We start from the raw sequence: 11,114 nt of genomic DNA, 5'->3' as shown, positions 1-11,114 counted from the left end.
TGTACTCATGAAACTTTGAGACATGTAATTTTTACAATACCATAATTATAATTACATCTTAGATTGAATTTATAAAATCAAACACATATTCAGTGGTTGAGGTTTGTTGGCTATCATAACCTTTGTGTTTGGTTGTCATTCATAATGGGATCTCTTGTAAAGTGCATATGTGAAGCATTCCATGGGATGTGTAGTTTCATGGTTACCCATTATGCTTGGACATATGGAGGATGTGTTGGAAGAGCTTGATTTTTTATAAGTAATCATAAAGACTCTATAAGTGTCCTGTAATATTTCATTAATTAGTAATATATTTAGTGGATGCTTTTGGAGGTTGGATTTTTATCTCTTAAGGGTTTTCCCAATGTATATATCTTATGTAATATTGTGATATGTATTTGATCTTTGCATTATGGTTATTTTATAAGATTGTACACATGCTTTTATCTCACATGGTTATGTAGAAAATAGTTTGATCAACGCAATAATTTTTAAACAAGTAATATCAAAGTTATGGTTGTGATTGAGGAAGGAGAGATATAGTTTTGTTTTTAACCCTTGTTTAAGTAGATTTAATGTAAAGTTAAATTCCATGACAATTGTGGAGATATTTTAGATATTTCAAGGGATGAGATGTCTTGTGTAGGTTGTGAAAATTTTAGATGCAAGATTGAGGGTTTGCAAATTTATGATTAATTCTTGTAAACATGGAGCTTAAAAAATACTAAGTGGTAAAATAAAAAAATTTAGGTGTTCATAATGAAGGTTTTGGAGAAGTTTAAAAAATGATCCTTTGGAACACAATAGACCACACCATTGGTTTCAAGAGGCCCAAGAGATGAATGCTAACATAAAATTTGATATATAACTAGTTATTAAGGCCTAAAGGAGGGAAAATGTCCCTTATCCAATCATATAATCTATTCAAAATAAAAATAAAATTAAGATATTGAAAATCATTTAAAAAAATATTATATAAATTAAAAAATTAAAGGGGTTGTACGAGGTCAACAAACCTTGTAATCTTGAGACCATAAGAGGATAGTTACTAGCAATGACAAGGTTGGTTAGTATGAGGGTGTTAGCCATCACCATCACTTGATTGATTCCTAACTAATAATTATGTCATGGTTAATAAGTCAAACCCTTTGTCTTGAATTCTCATTAAGTTAAAAAAAATATTAGAATTAAAATTTGTTCCAATCTACCACTAGAAGATCACTAACGTGTTATTGGATTTAGTGTCATCATCACGTCTACATATCAATGCCATCAACATGATGTTAGCCATATGGACTATATGAACGTGATCCATTAGTCCCTTTTATCTCTTAGTAGGTTTTTTCCTTCCAAGGGACATAACTTTAACATGTGATATCAAAATTTTGACTACATATACTCATTAAAAATCTCTCATCAAGTATATGCAGTGGTATAGGTTTAGGTTTTAGATCCGTTTGCTTGTGTCAAAATTTGGTCCTTAATTTCTCTATTACTCTAAAATGGTTGATTTAAGTAAATATATTTTACACACAAAACCATGTTTTTAAGAGGTGATACATCAAATAGTATTTGCAATATATTTATCTATATAATAGATAAGGTAGGTTTTTACTTGGACATTAGCAAAGAGAAGTTGTTACTTATTTGAGCACCTGTATGGTCTAGATATTTGTGACAAGGATGTGTGAGAATATAGATGAATTGGTATAGGAAAAAACTTGCGAGAGTGCGTATTTTAATGAGATCAATGTGATAGTGCAATTAGCTATTATATTTGGTGTTTCTTGATACAAGTTTACAAGCATTTCAGAGTGATGATTTGGATAGAGAAAAGTATATAGGTTGTCTTCTATTTTGAGGACATGGTCGATATGCATGTGAGACTTCAAGTCTTGGTTTAGTAAGAGTTGAGTATAGGTATAGAGATGGTGATTATTATGGTATAATGAATTTTCATGTACATTCAAGAATTAGAATGAGATAATTACAAATGAAGTTGATAGGTTGGGTAGTGATTAATTCATAATTGTGGTGTTATGGTTTAATGGTAGGAGCTTATTCTCATCTTTTGGATGCTTGTTTGTTTCCTTAACCATGATTACTTGACAATGGATTTTATAGGTGAATAAAATTTACAAGTGATCTAGTGTTTGAATCTTGAGTTCTACAAGTTATCTTCTTGTTATATCAATTTGTGGGTTAGCGATGTTATCTTTTGTTTGTATATTGCATTAGTTCTTTTGTTGTTTGTCTACCCATTCATTGTAGTAGGATGAATCACACATGGATTTTCTATATCCATTGTTATTTTTAGTGCTAATGCATGTTTAGGTAGTTGGCCTTGTTTATGGTCATTTTTGCATTAATACATCACAGTGAGATAAGAGGATGGATGATTAGAGTGATCAGATAACTGGTTATTGGGACTAGTAGCAGATTGTTTATCATGATGTTATTGATAGTTTGTTACACATTTTAATGCTTTTCTCAATGATATTTTGGAGGCAGATTATCTTCTTGGGTTGGATATTTTGATTATATCTTCTTTAAAACTTTTAGTATCACAAATAACTATGTATGGACCATGGTTTATCTTCATTTAGCAAATGGTTATCTTTATGTGATTGAATATATAGACATCTTGGTTAGTCATAGAAAAATCTTAGAGTCTTTGGTGAGGCAATAGTTTATGACAACTTGATTTTGATAGGTAATCCTTGGTTGAGAGGATGTTTAGCATATGTCTTAGTGTACTTAGATACTAGTTGGAGTATTGACATGTAGCCTATTCTCTGAGAGTAGGATATGTTCATTGGAGCATGTGATCTTCTAGGAGGAAACGTTAAATCAATGATGTTATGATGTGCTCTTGATTTTTTAATTAAAGATTTGATAGTATTTAATTATATTGGTATTGAGTATACTAGTCAAGTACTTGGGAGCTCGTGATAGTGCAATGTTGTATTTAGAGCTTAATATGATAGATTGGTTGTAGGTTCTCATGAATACTTGAATTTATCTTGGTTTTAGAGACATTTGTTGAGATGGTTACTCTTTAGAGGCTTTATTAGGATGTTTGATGAGCCTTCACCTAGATAAAGACAGGGGTTCATGATGGACATGTAAGATTATTCTTGGAGAGAGTCATCGTGGCTTGGGGTATCTTGGAGGGGCAACCTCATTCCCCAATCTCCACCTACTTGATAGATAATCATCTAGTATATATTTCCCACTTTTTTGGATGAATTATGTTTTATGCTTTGTCTTCTTATGTATATGGATCTTTAACTATGATTGTTTAGTTCTAGAGGTGTTTTTGAGGAGTGTTTTGGTATTCTTTTCTTAATATTTTAAAAAATATACTACTAATATGGACTACAACCTAAATAATTTCAAGTTCTAAAATGAATTGATAGCCTTCTTTGATTTGTTTAGTTTTTGAGAAAATTGGCAAGCATGAAGGGATTGAAAAAATTCCTTGGAGATATCATCCCTAATTTTGAAGCTATGAAGACAAGATTTGAATTGACCTCCCTAGACTATGCGACTATAAAATATTTACTTCTATAAGAAAAGCTTATCCACACAACAATTGTAGAGTTGATAAAAATGCAAGTGCTTCAAAATAAATAGAGGCACAATGGAGCTCCAAGGTGGTGGAATCATATGGATAGTTAGAAAAACACTATATAACAATCATAAATGTGAAGAAATATAGAAATCTACATGATGACATATTTCCCATTGAAGTGAAATCAACCTCATGAAGACGACACGGTTCTACATATCAAATCACTAGGTATTAGTCACGTTGGTTTGAAGAATTAGTAATGACATGTTAAGAAAAACTACATTTTTTTGTCCTTAGGTATTATAATTTACTAACTCAATACCAAAATAGATCAAAAAATTATTTGAAGGGACGATGGACAAATATTTAGTAGATGTTCAACCACTAATGTAAAATAACTAGTAAAGGAAAAGTTGTGCTAAACTAATGACATTGCCTTATTGAAATACTTTAGAATATTTTTAATACTAAGTGTATAATTGTCCACTTATACCAGAAGAAATCAAAGTGCTGATAGTCAATGTTGAGATTAAATTTTTTATTTATTTTGCATATGATACCATGCCCTTCTCTTGATAGTTTTCCACTGCATATGAAGGTAACTACATTTAATAAATATGATCTTCGTATTAAAATCCCTAATCACAATCCACAAATTAGTGGGAATAAACTAAGCAATCTAATGCCAGAGATTAAATCTTTCAATAATGTCATTTGAAGTATAAATATTAACTCCCAAGGAATGATTATTATGCTTTTCATACTACTAGATAATATAATCAATAGTCGATTGTGTAGTGGGAAGAGACTAAGCAATTTAATGCTAGAGATTAAATCTTTCAACAATTTGTCATTTGAAACATAAATGTTAGAAACTCCTAAGGAGTGATTATTATACTTTAAATAGTACCTGATAATATGATCAAGAGTGGATTATACTTTTTAGGCTAATTATTTTAGTATGTGAGGATTAGTATTTTTTTTTAAGAAAATCAACACTTTATCATGGATTAGTATTTTTTAAAATTTAACTTACTTATTAGATTAATTTTTATCCAAGTTACAAAATTTCACTTTTTTATGTACTTATATAGTCTGCACTGGTGAAATAAAAAAGATGGCTAAATTTTGTAGTTCAGCTATTCTACAATCCACATAATCTAATAAGAGGTGATAAATTTAAATTTCTATTGAGATGATACTACTAAGAATAAATTTAACAATAAAAAGAAAAAACACATATTATTTATTAACTATAGTTAACTAAAATCTAAAGTGAAATCAATATTTTTTTGTAAGACTTCAAATTTATATAATTTTATTTTTAATAACATTTTATTTGTAGCGTATTGATTTTATGTATTCTATGACTTTGATTAAATTGTGTAAATTTTATTTTTTTAAAGAAGATGTCTTTATTAAACCATCATAAAAAAACAATGAATCCAACAAATTCTTTGGCTAATTCTTATTATTTTTCCAACCCATGATGATAAAGATAAAACCCTCTTATGAACACTTCGAATCCCACTAATATATAGACTAAGCCCAATGAGACCCTTCTCTTCCCCTCTACTATTAAGATATGATTTCATATACACGCACTTCTTTTTTGAAATGTAAACAATATTTTTTATAATTGATAATATTAGTACTTATTGTTATAAAAAATAAAATTCTACTTCCTTTATTATGTCTCCAAGACATTGAAGTTATATCAAAAATATTTATATTTATTTGAGGTTGCCTTTTACACTTAACCTTATTTTAAAGAAACGTAAGAAAATGCATACTAATAGAAATTATCATACGAAAATGGCATAGTTACCAAAATTCAATTCTCCATTACGAGAAGAATGCATACTAATAGAAATTATCATACGAAAATGACATAGTTACCAACATTCAATTCTCCATTGGAGAAGAATGCATACTAATAGAAATTATCATACGAAAATGGCATAGATCTTCATTGGAGAAGAACTGAGAAACCTCTAGATCTATTATTGTATAGAAATAACCTTATAGAACCAAGTTCCACAAATGGCACCAGAAACAGGTCCAACAATATACACCCAAAGACCGTTATAATTGCCTGTTTTCAATGCAGGCCCCAGAGATCTTGCTGGGTTCATGGAAACTCCTGAGAGCGTCCTGAATGTAAAACATTCTCAATTTTAGTATGCCAAACATACTCAATCTAAAAAAATAATGAAATTTGAAAACACATCATTATCAGTTCCATGCATACCCAGCAAATAACCCATTACAAGCTGCTACAGCACCCACAGCAACCCCTGCCATTTGACCATGCTGCAGAATAAAGCATAGTTTAGGTGGTAGTTATTTATTACAATGGAATAAAAACTTCAACTAGAGGACTGTAATACATGAACTGTTTACTTTGTATCTACAATGATATTACATTAAAGACATTTTTGCAGTCCAGAGTAATTATCAAATGTTCTTTCTGTTTACTTTGTATCTAAAATGATAGAACATTAAAGACATATTTTTACAGTCCACAGTAATTATCAAATGTTCTTTCTTGATCCATTGGAGTAAGATTTGTTTTTGCAATAATATTTTCTAATCGAAATTTCGGATCACATTCTATTTAGCTCTAGATCATTTTGATGATGGAATATGAAATGCGTTTTCGTAACATTGATACAAAATAAATCTTATACAATTGAATCCCAAAAAATATGTAATAATAATAGAATATTAAAGACATATTTTGACACTCCAGAATAATTACCCAATGTTATTTCTTTATTCAATTGAATAAGATTTATTTTGCAACAACATTTCAAGTAACATTTCATCAAACTCCCTATCATTAGAATGTTCTCCTAATGTTAATACAAAACAAATCTTATGCAATAAAATTCTGAAAGAACATGCTATAATAGAACATTTTAAACTGTATTTCGTTCTAATATGTCACTAAACGGGATGAGTAGAGTTTTGATAAATTGTCTGTCTTACTGCTTTAGGATCAGTGGCTGTTGCAAATATAACTAGGGCTAGCATAAAAGTAATGATGAATTCCACCACCAGTGATATCAAAGGATGTCCCATAGGAACATTCACAGCAACATTAATGGAGATGTTTGTAATTATTTCATCGAGTGCAGCTGCAGCTGCTGTGGCACCCGCAATCTGACATACAATATAAATGGGTAGCTGCCAAAATCACAAGCAGAAAATATCAGATTACAAAAGAGAAGAGAAAAGGACACATATAAGCACAGGTTCATCCTGTGGGTCATTTGGAATCCAAACCAATCTGTTATATTTTGAGCCTCTTTCTTCACCAAGTGACCCATAGGATCCGAAGTCCAAGCCCAATTTGCACTTAACATGTTGGATTAACTCACCTCCTTAAAAGGAAGTTGTCCCACAGATGAGAAAGTAAGACTCACTGCAGGATTTATGTGAGCACCAGATATATGTCCCAAACTGTAAATTATCGCCATTAAAACCAGCCCAAAAACAGCAGCAACCCCAACGTCAGTTAAGATTTTATCTCGGGCTTCCACCATGATTCCTCCACACCCAGCAAATACTAAGATAAAAGTTCCTACGAACTCTGCTGCAGCCTATATAGGAAAGTTATATGACTGCATTTAGCAATTTCGAGAAACAAAACAAATATATAGAATCTATATCTACACATAGGTGTCCATCTATATTTTTATTAGTTATACCTTTTTGTAAATTGTGGTCTCTCTGAAAATGCTGGTTGTTTTAGCAGCCTGAAGATCTTCCATGTCCGACTTGTTTGTGTGAAGAGCGGTTCCTATCGTTGGAGAAACATATTGTTGCTCCTGATCAATATAGCAATCGGTCACAGCAGAAGGTGACCTCCTCTGCTCTTTCATGGTGAAAATCCTTGTGCTCCTTACTTGGTTGTCTACAATTTAGCTTTTATAGTATTATAGGTAGGTACTTATGTATAACATGATTTTGAAGTTCATCTGACTGGACTATCAATGTTATAGGTGCTAGGCTTCATGTGGATTTTTAACTTTCTCATTCATGTCTTCAACACTGGAATTACCATTGATTTTGGATCTCTCCTTGAATCCTAATGTGCTGGGGGACTGTTTGGAAAGGAATGGTGATTATTTCCAAGGGTCTTGGATGATTATCTAAATAATTATAGCTAATAACTGAAAAATATTATTACACAAAAACAAATATTTATATGTTTTGGACTTCACCCCTTTGGTTTCATCAACAAGAGTGCTAGTTATTGCTTTATCTGGCTGCACACTTTTTTCTAATGGTATATTTGTAGCTAATGCATCCCTAATGGGTAGCAAAGATTGTACAATTCTAGTATGCTATCTTCAAATTTCGAATTTTATATAAAACGAGCACAGCAAGCATTGTGGCTGCTATCATATTTGTTTTTATTGTAAAATACAATTGGATGCTATCATATTATTATTTTGTTTTCCTAGGTATGTTGAACCAAGAAGACTTGAATATGAGAGATGAATTCATTTTTAAAATTTAGACGAGGAGAATACATCTTTAATTGTGTATGTTGAAACAAGAATATTTGTACATGTATTGTATGGTTCATCTCACTTTTTCAAGTCTTCGTTGTGTCACTTGTATTTGGGCTTTCTTTATTACATTTTTTTTATTTGTAATTTATATTCATTTTAATTTCTATTTTTAATTTCATATTTATCATCTCTAGGGAGTCAAATTTGATTTTCCATTTACTTTAAATATTATGTTTATTCTCTTTATACATACCATTTCAATATTTGGTGCTTTTTTTTTTCTTTACTTCCAATTCGGATTGAGCACTTACCTTTTCTTATCTTTTTGCTTCTATAACCTTTTATCATGCTGGTTCTTTCTTCACATTTTATGCTCATGCTCATGCTTGTTCCTTAATCCTTGATTATTGCTTATGTCTTATTGTTCTTATATTGATATATCACATTCTTAGTGCTTAAAAATTAATGTTACAATGATAGATAATTATTATTAGAGTTTCCATATTGATCTCATAGTGTTACATTATGCTTATAGTGCTTATACATTTCTCTAACATTGATAAATCATTCTTATCACAGCCTTTATATTTATCTTGTACATTGCTATATGACACTCCTAAATTTACCTATTAAACTTGCCTTGTTCTATCTAGAAATATACTTTAATCCTACATAATTAGATCTAATAATTCCAAAGTTTCCAATACTTTCAAGCTAGTATGTTGTCCATACCTTGGGTTTCTATTGCTATATCCTTATACTTGGTGGAATAATTACTTCTCTCATCTTGAACACTCCTTTTTTCATACCATGTTACCATCTATACTTACACTTACCATTCTTTCTCTCTTTACACTTTGCAGCTTCATTGCTACATCTTTAAATTTGGGTCATCATGCATTCACTATCTCTATTTTAAGAGTTTGTAGCTACATAACATGTGTTCCATACCTAATCATTACATTGGAGGCACATTATAGTTATTATATTACATTAGGGATATCGTGCTTTCATCAAACCTTATCAACTTCATTCCATAATTATGTCTATCGAAGGAGCATTTATCTAAACATATACATTGACAATCACATAATTATATATCACTCATATACACCTTTATTATTGTCTATTACACATTCATTCGCAATGATTATCTCCACATACATCAAATTTATCATACACATTTATTGCATCATCTTTCATGAATTATAAGAAAAATTCTTAAAAAATAAAGATCCAATTTCACACAAACACTCACTATTATATACACGTGATTTTACAATTATCCACTAGACATGATTCACATTATCATTTATGAAATTATTTTTATTGATGCATCAAGGATTAACGTATTTGATCATTACACTTTGACTATGAGCTTACATTGGAACATCTTGTTGGATCTTTACATTGTTTCTACATTCCTAGAGTAAGCAATATGATTTAGGCCAAAGAAAATTCATCCTAAATGGGAATTGATCATTTCATCAAGAGAATGTGAGTGATTTAAGGCCAATTATTGATAATAGATATTCTCTCCTTCACTTTGGACTAAGTTGAACTTAGGAGGGTATTCTTAGAGGTATCTTTGATGGGAGTAATTGCAACTAAAGACAAATAACTAAAGTACTATAGTAGTATCTAATGTCTGCTTGGCTCAAAAAGTTAACACTATACTAAAGAATAACCTAATACACATAAATTCTCTATTAAGTTGATAAGAACTCCATTTCACAAATATAAGATATGGGTAGGAAAACATGATTCTTAAAGGGAAGAACTATCACGGCTCACTAAAAATGCTTCCTCGAATGAATCACTGAATCACAAAGTGCATAAAAATTACTACTACTCTTAAAATAGTATGAATTTTTTATTTTGAGTGTATGGTAGATCATAAACTTCTAGGATTGGTGCATTATTCATGGAGTTAGAGAGTCACATGTTACCAAGAAAAATAACATATCAAAATAACAATAAAGATATGATATCACATATTCAAGCATACTTAATAATTCCTCTCTAAACTCTAGAAATCCATATGTAATAAAAAAGAGACCATTAAAAATAATGCTTGCAATAAGTTAAAATATTATGACACTTATCAAATCTTTACTATTATCATACTAGAAAATGTGGAAATAGAAAATATTATGATAGAATACTATCATAATTTGTCACATAGAAGTTCCCCTAGAGATCTACAAGTGACCAAGGAAATATTGAATTATAGACATCAATTACAACTTTATTACTTATTTATGTATTGGAAAATATTACAACTTTATTACTTATTTATGTATTGGAAAATTTACATCTTTAATTATCTTTAAAATAGATATTTAATAAACGTTAATAGTTGTACTTAGTTTTTGGAGAGTTACATTCCTGTAGGTTAGATAATCACTGGAAAATAAGACTATACAACCATGGCAATTATTATCTGAATACATGAATATATATTTTATAGATAGTTTAGATTTTAGAAATTGCTTTCCATTTAGTATTAGAGCAAAGTGATCTTATGCGATGTGTTGTTAATCTCATTCCAAATCTTCAAAGGCATGAGAAAATGTATCAGGCGTTCAAACTGTTATGCTGGGCATTTAAATTCAGGCTGCAGGATGAAAAATGTCATATCTTTCTCGTTTCTCAACAAAATGCAAAAATGCAAAATGATTTTGAAACGTGATGAATAAGGCAATAAAACGCAGAAATCGTTTTATGATATATTTAATATTTGATGAGCAGTTTGTTGGAGAAGAAAGCATAAAAAAATGGCGTGCTTATTTTTTGCTGGCTGGAAAATTGTGACATTTGCTTAAGGCGTGGAAGAGAAGTGGCGTAAGTGTACTCTTTAATTTGGTTATGTTTTGCGAGCAACTCTTCTCTATTCATGCTTGTTTGGCGAAGACAATTAATCACCTATCTGAGAGAAAGCGCACACTTAATCATATGCATAAATAATTTGGTATATTCAGAATTCAGGGAAGAATTTAGAGGTCTTGCTTTGAATT

At 30.3% G+C, this 11,114-nt stretch overlaps 1 protein-coding gene across 1 annotated transcript; it reads right to left on the bottom strand.

The window, feature by feature from the left end:
* Window positions 1-5,424: 5,424 nt before the first annotated feature.
* Window positions 5,425-7,518, bottom strand: LOC131049537 (aquaporin NIP1-3). The gene is made up of 5 exons (XM_057983612.2): window positions 7,288-7,518; window positions 6,958-7,179; window positions 6,566-6,763; window positions 5,826-5,887; window positions 5,425-5,728 (listed from the first exon to the last, which is right to left on the bottom strand). Exons 1-5 carry the CDS (start codon window positions 7,459-7,461, stop codon window positions 5,578-5,580), a joined length of 807 nt encoding a protein of 268 aa, XP_057839595.2. The 5' UTR covers window positions 7,462-7,518; the 3' UTR covers window positions 5,425-5,577.
* Between the last annotated feature and the right edge of the window lie 3,596 nt (window positions 7,519-11,114).

Source organism: Cryptomeria japonica, chromosome 11, assembly GCF_030272615.1.
Source record: "Cryptomeria japonica chromosome 11, Sugi_1.0, whole genome shotgun sequence".
Lineage (NCBI taxonomy): Eukaryota > Viridiplantae > Streptophyta > Pinopsida > Cupressales > Cupressaceae > Cryptomeria > Cryptomeria japonica.
This window is presented reverse-complemented; position numbering and strand designations above follow the sequence as displayed.

Coding starts and splice junctions, on each gene's coding strand:
- LOC131049537 (XM_057983612.2), bottom strand. CDS start 7,461: ATGAAAGAGCAGAGGAGGTCACCTTCTGCTGTGACCGATTGCTATATT. Junction 7,180..7,287: donor AGACCACAATTTACAAAAAG/GTATAACTAATA, acceptor TTTCCTATATAG/GCTGCAGCAGAGTTCGTAGG. Junction 5,729..5,825: donor TGTAATGGGTTATTTGCTGG/GTATGCATGGAA, acceptor TTTTACATTCAG/GACGCTCTCAGGAGTTTCCA.